General features: G+C 40.2%; 1 protein-coding gene across 2 annotated transcripts in view; it reads left to right on the plus strand.

The window, feature by feature from the left end:
• Nucleotides 1-21926, plus strand: part of LOC308384765 (retinoic acid receptor beta-like) — a 180809-nt gene that overhangs the window by 62373 nt on the left and 96510 nt on the right. For both annotated transcript variants that reach the window (XM_080863355.1, XM_080863356.1), the window contains one exon: nucleotides 13879-14027. In XM_080863355.1, coding sequence (XP_080719481.1) covers nucleotides 13879-14027 — 149 coding nt within the window. The remainder of the gene's footprint in view (nucleotides 1-13878; nucleotides 14028-21926) is intronic.

The raw sequence follows: 21926 nt of genomic DNA on the forward strand, positions 1-21926 counted from the left end.
CATGCCAAAACTCGATTGTCTTTAAGAGCTATGCTTTTTCTCCTAAAATTTATATCCAGTTGACATAAATTTGTGGTTATCTACAAATTATTGCTCTAAATAAAATAACAATAATAAAAAAACAGCGATCAGGCCGTTAAACCTGTTAAATATTTTCCCATTTAAAAATGTTTTCTATTACATTATGTGCTCAGTCAGAACTATGTAAACGTTTTAAATATGTATTTAAGATTAAATGAATTATTGTTTTTTATTTACAGGTATTCTGTATAGTTTTTCAATTATATGCTTTTTTATTTTTGTCCATTTATTTATTTAAGACACGAGCAAAACCAGAAAGCGATGATAGCATGGTGCTGTGAAAGGTTTACTCCAGCGGGTAAAGTGTCCGCATTAAGAATGTAAATGTAAAGACATTTCATTACTTGGAAAAATAATATTTTTTTTAAAAGGTAAATCTTAGTGTGTGTAGCAAGGAGCATTAGTCCCACGAGTTCTTGGATATGTCCATGTAAACTCGTCCTGTCAGCTTTGAACAAAAGGCCAACATGGACTGGATTTTATTCAGACTTCTGCCGTGTCCAAGTGTTTTTTCTTCCACTAAGTCCAAATGACTTTTTAAGCATTGGTCTATATTGATGCAGTTTTACATGATCTCTTAATTTGCAGTGAGCCTACTAATTAACAGATTGCGTAAATTTACTTTGTCTCACTGGCTTGCAGGGAGGATTTTCTCTGTCATCAGAGCAGAGGCCTGTTCCAGTGCATATTTATTTCTTTATTTCATGTATCTACTATTTCCTATTCAGTTGTTCCCTTTTTGTTTGAAACAACAGTTTTTGCACTTGATTTACTTCAAATAGAAAAGTGAATGTTTTTTGTTTGTTATATTTTGCATTTCATAATTTTTTATGGTTCTGTGATTGAGTGAATTCACTCTTATGTTCCTCATTGACGATGCAAAATGTCCTTAATCTTTTATATGAACCTTCAAAATGAACTCAGTACTTTAATTAATAAGTTAATTAAGTAAATTAAATTAAGAATCGATTGATGAAAATAGTGTAGCTTGTGAATATTTTAATATCTGTAGGGCATGTAAAACTGCTGTTGGTGACTGGGCAATGTTTCTTTTATCAATAATTCTATTCTTGATAAAAGTTTGCAGATTAATTTTTAAAGTAAGGTAGAAATAAGGAAATGACTGGGAAAGCCTCCCCTGCCCCCATTTTTTTTAAATATGCCATTATTTTTGTGCAATCTCTCAATGTCAGATCTCAGTGAACTTGAAATAGCCGCAATGCTAAAAATGAGGAACTCATGAGTAACACTTTGGCCTGTGAAGCCCAGTGTGCAGGTGACAGGAGGCCTTCTAACTAACACATCCCAGTAAGCTACTGTTTAAATAAGACCTTGATTTGAAGAAGCATGTCTTGTGTTCACTGAAACATCGGTTTTATAGTTTGTTTTTCCAGGAAAATGCAAACCTCCTGAGTATTAATTAGCTGCAATGACAACAAAGCAACCATTAATGCATTTCCTCGTTCAGTTCAGATGTTAATTAAGAGTGAAAGAAACTCTTACACTGATGAAATGGACTATCGAATGGCTACACATGATGTCAATAATCTGGAAACAAGCAGCTGAAATGTTATCATGAAAAGACAAAGCCAAAGAGACAGCCTGGTATGGATTGTAGATCTGACACATGCTATGAAATAATGAGTCTTTTGTCTTTCAGCCTTAGCATCTCTGATATGGACATGAAAGGCCACGACTTGCCACCAAACTAATTGACTGTGTGAAATGACAGGTGAACGGGGGGAAATAAAACGCTGTGTACAACAGTGAAATGATTAGGGTGGCATTAAGGCTGCCCTGGGCTCTGCTGACACTGTGTGTTGATGAAAATACCTGCCTTTAAATAAATATCATATATTAGCGAGCTCATAAATGATCATAGCTGCTGATACATGCAACTTTTAGATTTCATATTATAAAGAATGACTCATTTTCACACTTTCTATAGCTGATGTTGTAGTGGTAATTAAAAAATCCTAGATGTTATTACTTTTAAAAAAGGTTTATGATGTTGAAAATTAGATTTTTTTCACAGAATTTTTTTTTAAAATAGCCTGCCCTGAGCTTCATGTCATCTTTAAATGTATAAAATGGACAGTTTTGTTTAAAACTGCAATAAAAAATAAAGAAATAGGATAAAACAACAGAGCGAACAACGGGAAACCTCAGTACAAACCAATAGATAATAATTTTATCGACTATGTTAAAAAATATGAGGAATTTTTTGTTGTGTCTTTTGCAGTCTTATTAGAGTTTTAGAGGAGTTTTCCCTGATTTGTCATTAATTACTTGACTATACATTAGAATTTCTCCTTCTGAAAGTATATTTGCAGAAGTGGAAAATATACATGTTTTAGGCTACTACAAAACACTATATATGGACCTCTCCCATCCCAACAATGGCCTCTTCTCAATGTTGAGGTCTGGCAAATGCTTCCACTCTCTTAAGGCCAAAACAGAGAGAATGAGGACGAGCTTCTTCCCTCAGGCTATTCGGGTCTTGACCCAGGGATACTCTGAACTGTCATGCATCATGTCACTGCACACACACTGTTTATTTGCACACTTCTTATAATTTCTTTCTTAAATATTTTATTTGCATATTCTATTTTTTATCTTATAATTTAGCTTAGTTCTTAGGTTAAATTCCTAATTTATTCTTCAAATCTGTTAGACCTTTTTTTTACTGTAAACTTTTAAAATGTAAATTTTGTAAATTTCTTTACTGTAGTTTAATGGTCGGATATTGTACAGCAATAACGTTTCACTACATGTTGTACTGTGTACGACAGAATTTGAATGTACAAACCTGAAAAATACATTAAAATACATTATTGAAAATATACTGAAAGTTTTTCAGTCTGCTCTTAACACACCGTCACAGACCTTCTTATTAGGGTCCCAGTGATAGTTTCATAATTTTTCACAGTTGTGTGTTTATGTGATTTTTCATGATTTTTGATTTCCAAAAAAATAAACGTTGATTTTCTAATATAATCATACAGTTTTCTGAAGCTGACGGGCAAACAGTGAAATGTTTGGTTGTAAAGTAAAACAATTATTCTTTTATCAGAATGATTGCTGAATAACAATAACACACACACACTCACACACGCACACACACGCACGCACACACACACACACACACACACACACAGACAGACAGACACACACACACACACACACACACACACACACAGACAGACACAGACATGCACACACACACACACACACACTTCTGAGATATAGTAGCGGATATAAATCAGTTGAAGCTTGAATGAAATTAAGAACAGAACAAACATTTTCACTCTTTATCTTTTCTGTTTTTTCATTATTTTGCATTTGGCTAGGGTCAGTGACCCTACGAGCAGCGCGAGGCAATAAATGAACCCTGCAGAGGTTCCAGAGGTAGTCCAACGTGTCCAGGATGGCACATTAAGGCCACCTGTGTATGTGTCTTTAACTAAACAATCAGAAACAGACTCTATGAGGGTGGTCTGGTGGTCCTAACTCCTGTAGTGGGCTTTGTGCTCACTGCCTGGCACCATAGCCCAATTGGAATTTGCCATAGGATACCAAAACTGGGAGGTGTGAGACACAGACCTGTACAGGCTAGACCAGGGATGCCCAATCCCAGTCCTCGAGAGCTACCATCCTGCAGCTTTTAGATGCATCCTTGTTCCGTCACACCTGAATCAAATGAATGGCTTGTTATCAGGCCTTTGCCAAACTTGATGGCACGCTGAAGAGGTAATCCAATCGTTTGATTCAGCTGTGTTGGAGTAGGGATGCATCTAAAAGCTGCAGGACTCTTGAGGACTGGGATTGGGCACCCCTGGGCTGCACAATGGCACCCTGACTGCCTTTAGGTACTGGGGTGAAATCCTTGGCTCTGCGGTCATATCCTACGCTTCCAAAATGGGTCCTGAAGTCTTCCTGATTCAAGACGATGCCTCATGTGGGGAGAGTATGCAGGCAGTTCCTGGAGGATGAAGGAACTGATACCACTGACCTGCCCCCACACTGACCTGACCTAAATCTGATAGAACAGATCGGAACATTATTTTTCCGTCCATTTGATGCTGCCAGGTTACACCTCAGATTGTCCAGGAGCTCAGAAATGCCCTGGTCCAGATCTGGGAAGAGATCCCCATTATCCGTCATCTCATTAGGAGCCCATGTTGTTGGGCAGACATACAAGCATGTGGGGGCCATACAAACTACTAAGTAAGAGTGGACAGAAGAGTGCAGAATGGACTAGTCTCTCACATCAGTTTTTGCCTTTGACTTTTGGTCTTTTGAATTCAGCACTCGAGGTTGATTTTTACTTCCATCAAAAGATGTGGCATTCTTTTGTTCCTAACACATTACTATGTAATGGTATCGATACCATGCTCATATTAGCACAGACATCCAGCATAATCTTTTCCCATTGAGATCTGATGTTTTAACCCCCCCCCCCCCCCCCCACACACACACACACACATATATGTGTGAGTAAAATATGCAATATATTCCCTCATGCTACCAGTACTGACCAGAACTGACATCCATCCATCCTCTTCCACTTAACGTTGTCAGGGTTGCAGGAGGGCTGGAGCCAATCCCAGCTATCATAGGGCGAGAGGCAGGGTACACCCTGGACAGGTCAACCAGTACTGACACTGACCCCTTAAATTAGCTTAAATGCTTTGAGTATTTTAAGCTCTTCTTAACCTTGCTCCCTCTGGCACACATTGTAAGGCCATGCAAAGCTGCTTCTAATGTGGTGCACACTTTGTGAAAACCTGAACAAAAACACACTCCCATACAGAGGAGTGTCAGTATTAAGAGTGAGCTTCCTTTCCACAGCCACTCAGGTTATGCCTACGTCTCCACATCAAGATCACCACAGCTTAACACAAACCAAATACAGAAACATCTCTTTGTCAGGTTTAATTAAATCCTGTGATTTATGATAGTACCACTCAATTGATTTTTACTTAGGACATACATTTTTAGCGCACCTTCCCTTCTGCAGCATAAAAGCAGCTTTGTCCTCCAAAGCTTCATTGCTGTTTGTAGCGACAGGCTTTGCTTCATATTCTTTGCCATGTGTCTGTTTTGTGGACCGTGTGGACAGAGTTTCACAGGCTACTTGTTTTCCATCCTAGAGAATTGGATATAAGGATGCAGAGAGCACAGAACGAATCTCCAGATTAAAACCTAAAAACCTTTGTGTATGGAATTGACATGCTCTCCCTGTAAATAGGTTTCCGTCCACAGTCCAAAGATAATCATGGTTAGGTGTGGTCATTCTAAACTGGCTGTAGTGTGCTGTGAAAATGAAAACACTGGAGAAAAAAATGGTTTCCTAAAAAAATAAAATGTAGCATTAAGGGTGAAATCTTTCATAAAATAAAGGATGTGCAAAGATTCTTTGAATGGCAGAGATGTAGCACAGAGCCATGGCTCAACGTCTCACAGTGAAGCCATTTATAATTCTTAACTTGTTTGATCTGCTGCTCACAACAAACAAACACAAGCAGAATTTGTAGACTTTTAACTGTATTTTCATAAACTTTACAGCTTTTCCTACTGATAAAAACCTCCCTTATGGCCGTTCATTAAACAATAAATATATGACAGAAAAGTTTCTTTTTTCACCTTCTGCTATAGAAATTTTAGTTTTTTCTTTTCAGTTTTTCTTTCTTTGTCACAGCAGCTTTTTCTTCATCATGTAGAAAAATAGTTTAATATATTAATATTAATATTATATAATTATATATTATGTATAAATGTATGTAAATATCCTTTACAGTGACACAAAGGGGAGTGTCACTGCTCCGGCCCACTAATATCAAAGTGTGCAGCATGTGGCCCGCCATGTAAAATGAGTTTGACAACCCTGCCTTAAACTGTGGCAGCGTCAGCTCCAGTGGAGCTATTGTGTTATCAGTCTTTTTGTTGAAAAACTGGGGGCTGCTGGGTTTAATGTTGTCAAACTTATTATTCACACACTGTTGTGGTGCAGGTCTATTTTTAGTCACGAATGTGGGTTAAACGCTCCCGCTTACATGGTGACGACGGTGCACTATGGCACTGTGCGATTAAAAAAAGCATTGAAGCAAAAAAATGTGAAGATTTTTTATAATTCTTTTTCAAATTACTTGGTGAATGGTTGCAGCCCTATTCTGAATTATTTTTAATTTCTTTAAGGGGGAGGTATATGGTGTCAGTTCTCCATTCCAAGAGAGAAGAACTTCTCAGTCAGCATGTTCTCTTACTGGCTGGTTGTAAAAGGCAGTGTGTGTTCATATCAGCATTCTCTGGTGTCACTAACCACAGTTCTCATAGATAGCCAATCACAGTCCCTCCCCTTATTCATCTCGCAGACTCCAGCAGGGAGCCTGTGCTTTTTTACCCAACCGGCAGGTTCAGCCAGAGGGTAAGGGTTGAGGAGTCGCTCATTTTTCTCTCCCTGTTCGTAAGCCACACTAGCTGTGCCCACTTGTCTGTCAATGGCCTTTATTTCTCTGAACTTTCTGTATATGTTAACATGCAGAGAAGCCGACTCAAAGTTTAATCACGCAGAAAATGGAAAAAGGCTCCCCCGCAACTGATGCCCATGTAGCTAACTGATGACCACACCTCCACACATACATGTAATGAGGGGTGTAATGCATCTATGTTTATACGTCCCATCTGTCTGCAGGTGGTCACACTGCCTCTTAGAAGCAGCCATGAGTTTCAAATAGGTAGCAGGGCTAAATTGTTGTGGCTGCCTCTCTTCAGTGTGTAATCGCCCAGCCATCACAAATGCACCAAAGTATTTTTCCTCTAGATGTATGTTGAAGTGTGCTGTACCGCCTGGTGAAGGCTAAGGCACATTAATTCTGTGCTTCAGTAGCCCTCACCTGATGCGAACACCTTGTTTCAGTTATTAAGTGTTTGATACAGAATATTACACTGTGGTTATTATATAGGGAACTGTTCTTGTGTAGAATGCTGCTTCCATATTTTAAGTCACAACAACAGACTGAACTATGTAAGAGTAAAACGTTATAATTCAATACAATGTGCTGAAAAAGTAAAATTACTTAAACATTTATTACTTGATGTATGTATAACATACATAATCTATCTAAGTAGGCGGTAGGTGAAGTGTCTTGCCCAAGGACACAAGAGAGTCCGAGCCGGGGCTCAAACCAGCAACCTTCCGGTTACAAGGCGAACTGCCAACTCTTTGAGCCACGACCGCCTTATGTTATGCTAACTTAGCTGTGTAGCTAGCGATCAAGTAGCACATCATTATATACCAGCTAGTCCAACTTCAGTAACCCTACAAACGTCACTGCTGTTTAGTTTTCTGTCCTCATTTATGTTGGAAGTGACAGCAGAGCTGTACGTTTGAATTTTTTCTCTCAGGGCTTTCTGTTGCTCTGCCTCCCTGTTAGGTGTGGCTGTGTGCAGGCAGGAATAGGACCCAAGGTGCAGACTCCGGAGACAGAACTTAAACCAAAACAGCTTTAATGCTGAACACAAACATCATATAACTAGAAAAAACTCAAAATAAACTTACACCGGTGGATGAGCAAAACACACAGCAAAGTAAACGGTAGATCGCGACACGGACACAGAGAAACACAGGGCTTAAATACACAGAGGGAGCAATCAGGGAATGAGTAACAGGAGGGAAACACAGCTGGGACAAATCAGAACTGACGAGACCAAAGAAGCGTAACCTGAACACACTGAGAAAAGACAGAGACCTTCAAAGTAAAACAGGAAACACATAACACAGACTGAACAAAGACACAGCCTCACATGTAGGCACTACAGAGGGAACAGAGACGTGGGACCAGGGCAGACACAAACACTGACTGCACACGGGGATATAGGAACTAAGGATACACATAGACGCGAACTAGACAAGGGGATGCAGGTGATAGGGGAGACAGAGCAACTAAAGAAGACAGAGACATAAACCATAAGACAGAACTCAAAGAAACCAAAAACTAGAAAATATAAATAATATCATAAACTCAAAAACCCTGGGTCAACGACCCAGGCATCCTAACACTCCCGTCTTTGGAACTCCCTTCCTCCTGAGATAAGAAACATCACTTCCTTCCCTCTTTTTAAGACTCAAAACTCACCTATTCACAATAGCCTATTTCACGGAAACTTTTCCATCCTGCTACTTTAATTTATTTTATTTATTTGCTCAATGTTTTATCCTTTTTTTTGTAAATTGTTATGTTTGTTGTTGTGATCGCTTGTGTACAGTGTCCTTGAGTGTTTTGAAAGGCGCTTTCTTAAATAAAATGTATTATTATTGTTATTATTATTATTATCATTATCATTATCATTATTATTAATCACTGCAGCAAACCCTCCTGGCACCGGGTTGCAAGTTCTTCTCACCTCGGCTTCTCTTTACAATATTTCAGCATACATTCCTACTACCAGGTATCCAACTATATCTCCTCCTAACCCAGTTCTTTTTCCTCCTTCCGTCAGAGCAGCTCCAAGCAGCACATGGCCAAGTTTTTTAGCCCAGGACCCCTCTTTTCAAACTAATATTGCTCAGTTTTCGCTGGCCTCTTCACCTCCCTCTGCAATTCCTCTTCCCAGCCCACCAGCTCCAAAACCTTCCCCAGTATCTGCTCACCTTCGCCAACAAATCGTTGCTGGTAAATATATAGATCTAGCTGACCTCATTCTACTACCACTCAACCAGCCCACTCCACCCAGGTTGATCGACAGCCACGACGGTCCCATCATCATGTGCGGCCCCATCTCGGGCAAAGGAGCTCACTGCGCTTGAGTTTGCTTTCGCCTTTTCACTATACAGAGGTGTTCTCTGCACCGCTTTCCCCTTCCAAACACAAGAGCTCGATACGTACTTGACTATAATACTTGATCTCACCCTATGATTCTGCGGCACCGGCTTTAACTAGTACCACATCCAGTTCGCTTCTCATGCAGCAGTTTGCTTACAACAGTTTGATCAGGACACATTCAGGGGCAGTCTCAACCAGGAACTCTGGTCGCATCTTCGCTGCCCGTTTTTGTCTTTCCTGCAAGATATGCGGTGCTCCTGTATCATCCTGTATCGTTTGAGCCCAAAATAATTCACAGCCCATAAGCCGCACATCCGCTCTTAACTGCTTGGCCCCAACATGTACACCAGAAATTTCAAAACACACAGAATCCATTCCTAGCATGCCTTTGCCACAAGGTACAGATAGGAAGGGCAGACCCGTCATGCATCCAGGAGGCCGCACCATTTGCAATAATTTCAACGATTCTGGTTGCCTCAGGTGTTAGTGCCGCTATCTCCACTCCTGCTCCTGTTACAACGGCGGCAATTCCCGCTCAGCATGCCCCCCAAGCAATGACTAGCTTTACCCGTTTCGACACGCATTCAGAATCCAAGATCAAAAGAAGCCTTAAAAAATCACCCTAACCCAGACTTTGTCAACTTTTTATTCAAAGGTTTTTCAGAAGGTTTCCACCCAGGCATTGTCACCCAGCCATCAGTTTCTTGTACCTGTAGAAACCTCCAGTTGACAGCCAAAGAAGTTAGGGAGGGTTTCATGATTGGACCCTTTTCTAAACCGCCTTTTCCCCTCTTTTGCATCAGCCCACTTGACATCACAACAGAAATTATTCAGGCAAAAAGCGCAAAATCGTTGAGTTATCTGTGCTTCATGGTAGTCATATTGCGTGCATAAATAGCCTTGTTCCCAGCGATGATTATTCTCTTAAATACTCTACAGTGAACCATGCCATTTCCCTTGTTAAGATCGCTGGCAGAGGTGCATGGCTTTTAAAATGCCTGCCAATTCACCCTGACTTCAGGTGCCTGTTCGGAGTCAAGTGGAGGGATGTCTATTATTTCGCCGTCAGGCTAACCTTTGGTTGCAAAAGCAGCCCCAAGCTGTTTGACTCACTCTCTGAAGCTCTATGTTAGTTCCTTTTCTACAACCATAAGCTGCCATTTTTAGTTCATCTTCTTGACAATTTCCTAGTCATATCCCCTTCCATGTCACCGCCAGCTCATGAGTCTTCTCCGAACTTGGCGTTCCAATTTCAGAAAAAAAGAGGGCCTATTGAAAAACTCTTGAAAACTCTTGAAAATCACTTTTGTCCTTCAAAACTTTCTCCTCGTTGCCACATGTTCCAAACGACAGCTAGCCTCCCTTACTTAAACTTTGCACTATGGATAATTCCTCAAGACCGCTCTTTTATCTCTCACTTGCTTTCACTTGCAGCATCTAAACCATCACTCCGCAGCACTATCACGCTAGAAAACTCTTCCAAAGCCAAACTGCGACTCTGGCAACTTCTCCTTGCTAACTGGACTGGCATTTCTTTCTTTTATGACATTCAGCTTTACACAGATGCTGCCCCTTCTGCCAGCTTTGGGGGTTATTATGGCAGAAGATGGTTCACTTCAGCATGGCCTCCTGAGTTCTGCCACTATATCCAGGAATGGTTCCTGCCTTCCTCAGCTGTTTTCGAAATCTACCCAGTGGTCATCTCGGCCTTACTGTGGGGCCACAAATGGTCAAAAAGATCCATCCTCATTCACTCAGACAACCTCACTGTAGCTCACATAATCAACAAAGGCCAAAGCAATTCCCCTTCCATCATGCCCCTCATGCATCTGCTCATGCATGGCTGTCAGTCACCCACCAGCCTTGGGCTCTTATGCAGAGGCAGCTCTGACACTAGTTCTCCATTTTCAGCCACAAAATGCGTGATCTAAACCCTAGCATCGCAGAGCTCATCGACCTCTCCCAAGAAGCTATAATCAATAGTCTTGCCGCAAGCAACTTGGAACATGTTCCGTTTCTTCCACAATCACTTCAATCTTCCCTTCCCGTTATTTGACATTGCAATCACGTCTAGGTTTGTATCTTTTGCATTCCGATTTCTGGGCGGCATCAATTTCTTTGCCAAAACACTCACAGGTTCGCCTTGCTTGACCATTTCATCGCCTCAGCTATCGCTACTCATCCAAGGTCTCAAACGGCAGACACCCTCTGCAACCCCACGGGTGCAACTCAATTCAATTACACTATAAAAATGCAGTCGAATTGAACATATGAGTCTTATAAGTTACAAATGAAATGAAATTCTCAGCTGTTGGTAACAATCTATCCAATCCACAGATGCAATGAAATCAAAACATGGATGTCCATGGGTTAAGTTATGAGAAATGACATAGGGAAATAGTCTTTAACATGCTTACTGAAATATATTTAATACTTTGTGTTGGTGGGGACAGCTTCAAGATACGTGAAGAAACTTTGCATGCATCAGGTGTGGTTGTGGCCCAATTTTCAACTGTTCTGATAATTCTTTATACTCCTCTGTCTAAAATCTTGCGGGGGGCATCTAATTGTGGTTTATGGTGAAATGATGATCTTTCCACTTCCAGATTATGGCCCCAACAGTGCTCACAGGAGCCAGTGGCATCAGTAGTTTTTGCAACAATAAGGTTATGAAGGTCTTGAGAGAGCTCATTGTTTTTACCCATCATGAGATGTTTCTTGTGTGACATGTTGGTAATGACACGTTTTTATTGGCCATCAGTTGGGACTGAACCAGCTGATATTAATTTGCATGACTGCTTTCTAATTACTGATAGATTTCTGCTGGTGTCATGACTGTCCATGCCTTTTTGCACCTTGCCTTCTTCATGTGTTCAATAGTTTTCCCCTGTTTTATTTCTTATTAATACACAAAACTTATGGACATCTATGGTTAGATTTCTGTGCATGTGCGATTTGGATTTTTTGTTACCGAAATCTGGTAATAATGTCAATAGCACCTGTTATGGGCTGGTGATTTGTTACACAAGACACACACATTGTGCTGAACAGACAACATTATTACAATTTATTCTGTCTGATATTCTTATATCATGTAAGTACAAGTATCTAGAGATTTGGACAAAATAGACCACCTGAAAATCAGCAAAAAAATTGTTCAGCGTAGTATGACTAGTTATAACTTGTATAGACATGCTGCCACACAGTAGAATGATGTATGTAAGACAACTGCATTAATGCATTATTCCAAGTATCTATATGTATTATCTGTGGTTTGGTTATATGAGCGAATTTTGCAAAAAAATGGAGATAGAAAGTTCAAAATTCTTCCTTAAATAATTTCCAACCCAGGCTGGTCTTTAACTCATACTGTAAATATATAAGAGCATGCACAAGTGTCTGTTTTCTTGATCCTCCTTTATCAAGTGGCTTTGTGTGTCAGACCACTGGCTCATCTCCAGCAGATTGTCTCAACGAACATCTGCTTTATGTGCAAATGTTTTAACCTGCTCTCTGCCAGCTTCACAGGGAAACCATCTGGAGCATTGGAAGCAATGAAATGAAAATCAGTGCTTGTCTCTCTGTCCTTACCAAGTTGGAAGTGCATTGTACATTGGCACTATAAAAATGCAATTGAATTGAACAAAGTAATAGTAAAATGCCCAAATATAAATAGTCAAGAGTACAGCTAAATATAAATACCCCAAATTGTATAATTTGGAATAACCTTGTAATTTGTAAGTAAACGGTGAGTGTGATGGAAGATCAGATTAAATCACCAGGGAATTCCATACAGGGACAAGGGTCCAGTAATTATAAGAGCTGGTCTCTCAAGATTGGTAATTGGGTTTACCCTGATGAACTACAGAAGAATGTAATCTTATCTGCTGGATGGAATGCTTCCCATTTCTATGTAGAAAGGTTGTGTATGTGTGTGGACAGCTGCTTGGTCTCTACAATCATCATGGTTTTGGTGCATTTTTATTGATGGTGCTAAATTCTCTCTTGTAGCATTGTTAGTGGTATTTTATCTGCATGTTACATGCACATCTCCCATAAACACTGCTGTTTAATGATTAATGCTTAACATTTATTTTATAGCCATCTCTTTTCTGTGTGTGCTCAGCTAATTTACTGGACCCTCCTTCATAATTATCTGAAAATGAAATAATATTTTGGAGTAAATTAGATGGATGTTTCCAAGAAAGGCCTATGCTGTTTGTTAATTGTAATAAGAGGAATTTGTTAACAAGTGTCTGTTTGGTGGATTCAAGTTTGACTAAAATAAAATGGGAAATTTAACTTGGATTGAACCAAAAGAACTTCCTATTTTTTCACTATTCTGGTTGTAAATCCTTGTAACCCGTTTTAGTCCTGGTTTTCAGTACACAGTGAACATCATGTATCAGTTAGTAAGTTTCTGTTCACATACGCACGTTGGTTGGAAAGATATTCATGAATATGAGCTTCAGTAACTTATAAGAAATTAAGTACAAATACGAGCAGTGCCTATTTCTTATTGTAGTAGACAATTAGTTTTTTATTCTAAAACAATAGTGACTTTTACTCAGTTGTATCACCAAAATCATTTCAAATATCTTCATTTGGTTATACTTCATCAAGCAATTTGATAAATGGTTATATTTTCTAGATCAAAGACTTGGCTGAGAAGGTAATTTAAATGAAAATGAACCATCCCTGGAAATGCATTAAGCATTTTGACCAAGCAACACACACAAACTAATCATGAGAAATACTCGAAAGCAGAATGTGATGTATAAAAGTTTATATGTGGAATTTGTAGCTAATGTTTTCTCTCTGTACCCAAAGAACCTAATTGTAGTGAGACCAGTTTAGTTTCCTGTAGGTTAAAATTTAAAGTTCTTTTCTAGTTCCAAATTGTTCAATTATTTTAGTTATTTTAGCAGAACAACCTTCTTCATCTCCTTCTTTTTGTTTGCAATCCCTGCAGCCATCGAAACACAGAGCACCAGTTCTGAGGAACTTGTCCCCAGCCCACCATCCCCACCACCCCCTCCTAGGGTGTACAAGCCCTGCTTCGTCTGCCAGGACAAATCCTCTGGATACCACTATGGTGTCAGTGCCTGCGAGGGCTGCAAGGTAGGACTCTTGTACTTTGTCACACAAAGTAATGAGCTTTTTTGTTTCTCTGCCATGCTGAGACCAGGGTTGTTTTTGCTGAAGAGGATTACACACAATTGCCTTTGTTTTTGCCTTTTGAGAACCTTGTGATGGAATTTTTGTTTCTTAATTGTTAACTTTTAAACCTATTTTTTCCATTGTGGGTGCCATGTTGCCTCGTAAGTAACAGCAAGACTGAGAGACAATGATACAGTGCTATGAAAAGAAAGTATTTGCCCCCTTCCTATTTTTTTTATTAAAATATTTATTTTCTCTTTTCTTTGTGCACATTTGTTTCAGATCATCAAACAAAGTTTCATGATAGACAAAGATAACCTGAGTAAATAAAAAATGCAATGATTTTTTTGTTAAGTGAAAAAAACTACCCAGGACTACCTGGCCCTATGTGAAAAAGCAATGGTCCCTTAAGTGATTGTGCCACTCTTGGCAGCACGAACTGCAGTCAAGCATTTGCAGTAACTGGACATTGTTTTATTTCTGCCACATTTGAGGGTTTTCAATACAACTTGTTTAAGGTCATGTCTAGGCAACTCCAAAGCCTTTAAGAGGTGGATTCGCTGGTGTGATGTGTTCATGCTCCTGCTGTATAACCCAAGCACGCGTAAGTCTTTGAGGAGTTTCTGGTAGAGAGCAGAATTCATGGTTCCATCACTTATGGCTAGTTGTTTAGGCCCTGTCCCAAATCATCATGCTACCACCACCATGTTTGACTCTTAGTGTAATGTTCTTTTATGATATGCTATGGTCATTTTATTCCTGATAGAATGGGATTCAAACTTCCAAAAAGCTGCTGTTGTCTTTTCAGTCCACAGACAATTTTCCCAAACGTCTTAGAGATTATCAAGATTTTTTTTCTTGATTCAAATGTGCGACAGCAATGGTTTTCACCTTGGAATTCTGTCAATATCCCAGTCTCTTTCTTCTTGCTGAATCGTGAACGATGACTGTGACTGCTTAACTGAGACTGAGGCCCTTGGATGTTGTTTTGGTTCTTTTGTGAGCTCCTGGAGGAGCTGTTGATTTGCTATTTGAGCTCTTTGTTTTTAGGACAGCGACTCCTGGGAAGATTCAACACTATTCCACATTTTCTCCATTGTCAGATAATAACTATCGTGCTGGTTCGCTCGAATCCCCAAACCTTCTAAATGGCATTCCAGATGTCAGTGACTTTGTTTCTCCTCTGTTCTTTCGTTTCTTTAGATCATAGCGGGATGTGTTTTGCTTTTTGTGCTTTTTGAGGGAACCACCTGACTTTGTCTGAATGTATTCCTTGATTCAACAGGTCAGGCCTGGGTGTTTCCAAATTATGGTCGCGTCCAAATTCATGGGCTGCTTCCTCCTGAGGACGCATTTGTAGACCGATTACGTCACAGCGACGCGCCGAAGGCTGTCCAAAGTCGTAGACTCCTCCGAATGCAGCCGACAAATGCATCCTTCATTTCCCCGAATTTGAAGGATGGGTCGGGTGTGTCCTTTGTGGCCCACCATATCCCAGAATTCATAGCGCGGCCCAGACAAAAAAAAGTTTCCGGCAATGGCGGCCGCTACTAAGTTTTAAAATTACTCTTACTAATCTTTCTGGGTCACAAAATAAACTTTTAAAATATTTTCAGGTGAGAAAGTAGCTGTGTAAACATCAAATATCTGCTCGGTTTATCAAGATATCCCATATTTGCAAAAGTGTGCCGACGTTTTCGGAGACGTCTGTTACCCACCAGCTCGATAGCTAGCCAAGAGCTCGAGGGTTACTGAAGCCGCCGAGAACGGCACAACTCCCAGCACATCATTTTCAGATCACCGCAGACTTTTGCTACTCAGGTTAAACGTAATATATAAGTCACTTAGACAACCTAAAAATGTTATTGTTGGGCTTTTTATGCACTCCATACTGTACAGTAACGCCACTGTTTTGCACGTCTCACTCTGTATATTTTATTTTATATATTTTATTTATTGTTTACTCTATTTAATTTGTAAAATATGTGTACACACACACACACACACACACACACACACACACACACACACGTAGAAAAATATTTAGTATACACATCCAGAAATGCATATACTATTATATATTGTACATATATTTATTAGTCTCAGATGTAGCCATTCTTGTATTTTGCTTGTTTACATTATTGTATTTTGCACAACTCTGTTGCTTGTGAAGCTCGCACACAAGAATTTCACTCACATGTGCTGTACCAATGTACCTGCACATGTGATGTGACAATAAAAGTGATTTGATTTGATTTGATTTGATTTGATTTTTCAGTGTTTTATTTGTTCGTGAGTAAATTGGTTTGGCTGAGATTAAAGTTATTAGATTAGATAAAATAAAACTTTATTAATACATCGGGTGGGTTCCTCCTTGGTTTTCACACAGCTGACTAAACTTCAAATAGACTACTGATTAAACAGAAGTATGAGATGCTCGAGAATTTACTCCAGTGTCCTGTTATATTTTAGATAGCACGGAGCAGACGGCCGAGTTTATTAAACTCCACCGAGACAGCGGTGACCCGACCTTCTGAGGATCCGGCCCACGTAGACCGCGAAGGCCGGTTCCTCAGGAGGATGCAGCCCGTGAATTTGGACAGGACCTATGTGGTTAATCAAAGTTAATTTGTGATTTAACAAATGTGTGAAAAAAATAATTTCTGTAGTGTATAGATTTTTAGTTTTGTTTATGTTGGTTTTCAAAGCCTTAAACGCCATGAAGTAATTTTTTTATATATCTGCAGGAATAAAAAGATGTTAAGTGAGAAAATCTGATTGTTTTCCTAATTTGAGTCTACCACTCCTTTGTTACACAAGTGTATTCGTGCCCCGTCTCTGTCTGCCACTGTTCTACTTTTAGAAACTCCTCCCAACGTCGGCTCTGGCAGCAGTTGTCTGTCTTCTGACACTTTCATATCTGTTGCTAGGCAACTGCTCACACCTGCATGCAGATAGACACGTATACAAACAATATTCAGTAGGCCTGTGTGGAGTTTGGTGTGCTTCTTTAACGTTTTTAATGGATTGGTGTACAGTACTGTTAGTAGGAGCAGTAACAGAGTAATATAATAATATTTTCTGAGGAATCCACATGTATTTGTTGAAGGTGGGCTGTACTATTTCTTGTCAAGTTCTGCAGTTTTCCTTTCCATGCAGTCCAACTACGTGATGACCTCTCCCCCTCCTCTCTTTGTAACTGAAGCAGTGGTATGAGAAGGATTTTTGGACTTAGAGAGGCGGTGATCCAACATGTCCTCATCCCAATGTGTAACATACCGACGACAGTGAGAAATCGTCGGTTACGCGCTGGGAATGATAATGCTCTGGGTCAAACTAAGTGCTGTGTAGGCTCCTATTACATCTATGTCTCATCATAAAGATCTGTCATGACCTCTGACCTTCTTGCTGTGACCTTGATTTAAGGAAAGCTCACATTAAGTGCGGCATCACACAAGAAGTATGGAAAACAAGAAGAAACAAAAGAAAAGAAAATCAGGAATGGAGCATATCCTTTTTCACAGTGTTACTAACTCTGATGTTAAAGATGTTAAAATCATGGCCGCATGTTTTGGGGGGTTTTTGTATTCTATTTGTTACAATGAATCTTTCTGTCTCAGTGACAAAAGCTTTTTTCCCTGCAGTGCATGGGGCAAGCCCCCTCTTATAGGCTGGTGCAACAAGCATGCAGTACAGCTGCAGGCTTCAGGCCAACAAAGAAGATGTTTTACTGCTCAGTGAATGTGCCAGTTAGAGCCACAGATACAGTCAAAAGCAGACAGTGGGAGATTCTGTGTGTAGGCCCGGTGGAGAAATGTTTGAGTAAACTTTTAAAAGTCTTCTATGAAATCTGGGAAACAGACACTATCTCTACTTTTAAGATTGGGCTTCAAACTTTTCTTTTTGATAAAGCATATAGTTAGTGCTGGATCAGGTGACCCTGAATCCTCCCTTAGCTATGCTGCAATAGACTTAGGCTGCTGGGCACTTCCCATAATCCACTGAGTATTTCTTCGCACACCTTTTTCATTCACCATGTATTGTGTATACACTAGTGGTGCAACGGCTCATGGTTGATCCGATATCCGAACCGATATCGGATCAACTCCACGGTTCGGCACGCACGTGATCCGAAGAAAAAGAAAAAAAAGTATCTGTATGGTGGCGTGGTGGGTCTGTCAAGCGATAGCTATGGTCAGCGCTAGAGGTCCAAGTGGAGGAGCAGAGGAGTTTGCGGCATTTAAGCAGCCCTTTGGTGCCCAGTCCGACCGGGCTAAAGCTATTACAGAAGCTACTGGGTGTTTAGCTGCAGATGGGAGGCCGTATTCTGTTGTGAAAAACAAGGGGTTTAAACTATGATGAACGTGCTTGAGCCACGCTATGATATCTCGTTGCGCGTCCGCTTCAGTGACAAGATCGTTCCAAGCATGTATGAGCAGGAGAAGTTTAAAGTTATGGCTGAACTGTCCCAGGCATCTTCTGTTGCCCAACTACGACCTCCAGGGCAACGGAAAGCCACGTGACCGTGACCGCTCGTTATATCACAGCGGAGTGGTAGATACAAAGCCCTGCACTGCCCTATAGATTACATTAGATTAGATGAAACTTTATTTATCCCTCGCGTGGGTTCCTCCAGGAAATTCAGTTTCCAGTAGCACAGCACCGACAGAAGTTACAGAATGTGAGCAGAAATATACCACATATGCATTTATAAATACAGAGAATACAAAAGGGATAAATAGAATAAATAGGAATAAGAATACAAGGGAACGGCACATTTCAAGTATTGTGAGTCTATTACACCTTTGGATATTAACAAAAACTATTGCACAGTGAAAAGGCACTACAGCTACTTGTTCCCCCTCCTTTGTCCCTGTTTCCCCTCCCTCTCCCCTCCAGAGAGGAGTTAAACAGTTTGATGGCGTGTGGGAGTTTTTAAGTCTGCTGGTCCTTGACTTTGGGCGAAGCAACCTGTCACTGAACAGACTCCTCTTGTTTATGGCCGTGTGCAGAGGATGCAGAGGCTGCCCAACATGGTCCATAATGTCCATATTGCACCTTAATTTGTTTTTATATAAGTGTGTGGAATGAGTCTTCAGTTGAATGTTTTTTAATAGGCAAAAAAATACTTAAATAAGTAAATGGCGAGTTGAAATTTTGTCTTTTTTTTCTATTTTTAAGGATCTGAAAATTGATCCGATCCGTGACTTAAAACCGTGATCCGATCCGAACCGTGAGATTTTTGATCCGTTGCACCGCTAGTATACACCATTCTGAATTTATTTACTTGATCTTATTAATCGCTGACCCTCTTCCACAGTGTGTGTTTGGCCTTGTCTTCCTACCCTCACTTGAAAATTGGTTGGGCCAGATGGCCACCCATCCCTGAGGCTGGTTCTCCTGGAAATTTTTTCCTGTTAAAAGAGAGTTTTTCCTTCCCATTGTCACCAGGTGCTTACACAAAGGGAGTCTTTTGACTGTTGGGGTTTCTCTCTGTTGCTGTAGGGTCTTTACTTTACAATATAAAACCCATTGAGGCAACTTTCCTTTTGATTTTGGTGCTATGTAAATAAAGTTGAATTGTGTTGAAATTGTCACAACAGCCCTGTACATGCTCTCCTTCTCCTTTCTCCTTCCAAAGATTACAAAGTATATTTTAGGTGAATTGATTTTTGTTAGAATTATTATTATTATTAGTTGTAGTAGTAGTACAAAAACAGAATTTTATTGCATTCTGTTTTTGCTTTGCTCCTACTAAATTTCTTACAGTTAAAGTCTAAATTGTGGACATTTACTTTTTAACCCTTTGTGAAACATTAAAGGTAACAACAGAGTATTAATCCATTTTAGTGTGAATAGCTGGTCCAGGTTACTCTAGCCCATTAAAATGAACAGAGGCCTGGGGCCGATTGGCCAGGCCCCTAACTTTAACCCAGTTATTACCAGGTGCCCCGATCTAGGGGGGAGCTACGGAAACAGGTGTGGGTGATAGATACTGGGCTTGCAAGGCTACTCAGGTTCCCGGCTTTTATTAGAGCAGGCTGGGTAGACACCTGGGAGAGAGAGATAATTAGAACTGGGCGAGTCCCCTCACCCATCCATTGGCTCTATTAACTCTGCATTACCTGCTGGGTAATACTCATAGGGTCAGATTAGGGTTAGTTCAAAACAAGAGCCGATCCAGACTTGCTGCATTGGGGTGCTTGTCCCACCAGATCAGACACCACATTTCTTAATGTTGTCTGTGATCTTCCTCTTTTCCTCTTACCTGGCAGCTCCATATTCAACATCATTTTCTAACACATCCACCGTCCCTTCTCCACACATGTCCAAACCATCTCAGCCATGCAGGAAAAAGATCCAGTATTAAAACCTGAAGCAGCTTAGGTCCTCAGCTAAGACAATATCTTCATTTGACACCTGTTCACTGTTGATGTCATGTATGTGCACATGTTTCAGTGTTACTCTCAGACTAATGTTCAGTGGACAGAAAAGGTTGTTGGTGCAGGATAGGCTGCACACCCATCTCTAAGGTTTATAGAGATTGGTCAGAAAAAAGAAAAATATGCAGTGAGTAGCAGTTTTCTGGGCGGAAATGACTTGTGCATGCCAGAGGTCAGAGGGGAATGCACTGTTTATTAAAACAAATGGTTGCAAATGTCCTTGGTGATATTGGTAACATGAGATGGTACAAGCAGTCCATTAAAGTCACGCATGTAGTCCAGTTCAATCAGGAAGTCCATAGCTACAGTTGCAAGGTTTGCTGTGTCTCTAAGCACAGTGTGGTAGAAACAGTAGGAGGCAACTACACAAGGAGAACAGGAAGAACAGGGCAGGAACGATCTTCATGTTATATGTTAGAACTTCTGATGTCTAGATTTTTAATCATACTGATTATTTCGTAGTTTACGTAACTGCAAGTTATAGTTTGAGAATATTTCTAATAACAGGTGTCAGTTAATTTGTTGTTAAAACTTTTACACTACATTTTAACACCAGACCAATGAACATGTGTGGGAAAACAACGTTAATAGATGGTGGTTGTCCTTCTTGCAGTGTGTGATTGTGTTATAACTGAGTCAGTGTGTTGCTCTGTCATGGCAGGGCTACTGTGTTAGCAGAGCTGATTTGAATTGTTAAAATCGGGTGCAGGCATATGGGCTTCCAGAAGCACATGCATATGCAAAAGATGACAATGTCTTCTGTATTGACCCAAAGTCACATTCAGTCACTCCTTACACTCCCTGCTGAGAAGGGACATGTCCTTCTGAAACTGAAGGTGAAATATCTACAACTTTCCAAGAGTGTTAAAGTGCCGACTGTCAGTTTTCCTTTACATGCAAACCCTTATGTTTAGAAATGTGAGCCCTTTTATTTATAATCAAGTACCACGTCCTTTTCATGGAACAAGAATCTTTAAAGGATGGTCACAGAAAAGGAAATAGGTGCAACACATGTTGTAATTACCGTGTCACATAGGAAAACAACAGTTTCTGTTGAAGTAGTTAAAGAACTATTTACATATGAAGAGAATATTTAGAGTTTTCAAAAGTAGAATGGGAGGCAGAGCTTTAAGCTATCAGCCCCCTCTGCTGTAGAGCAATCTCCTAGTTTAGATTTGGGAGAAAGACACCCTCTCTACTTTAGAGGCATTAAACCTTCAGGTGATCCTGAACCATCCCTTAGTGGTGGGTGCTTTTATTCTGTCTCTATTTAATATGTTTAACTTTTTTATATTTTCATACAGTGTTGAGCTAGCAAAATGTTGTTCTTTGCACACTCAGTGTAGTAAAACAGTTCTTCCACCCTTTCCTACTCAGTTTTCCCTAACGTTCCTTGGAATGCTCTTGAAGTTCTGCC

The sequence above is a fragment of the Rhamphochromis sp. 'chilingali' genome, assembly GCF_963969265.1.
Source record: "Rhamphochromis sp. 'chilingali' genome assembly, chromosome: 17".
Lineage (NCBI taxonomy): Eukaryota > Metazoa > Chordata > Actinopteri > Cichliformes > Cichlidae > Rhamphochromis > Rhamphochromis sp. 'chilingali'.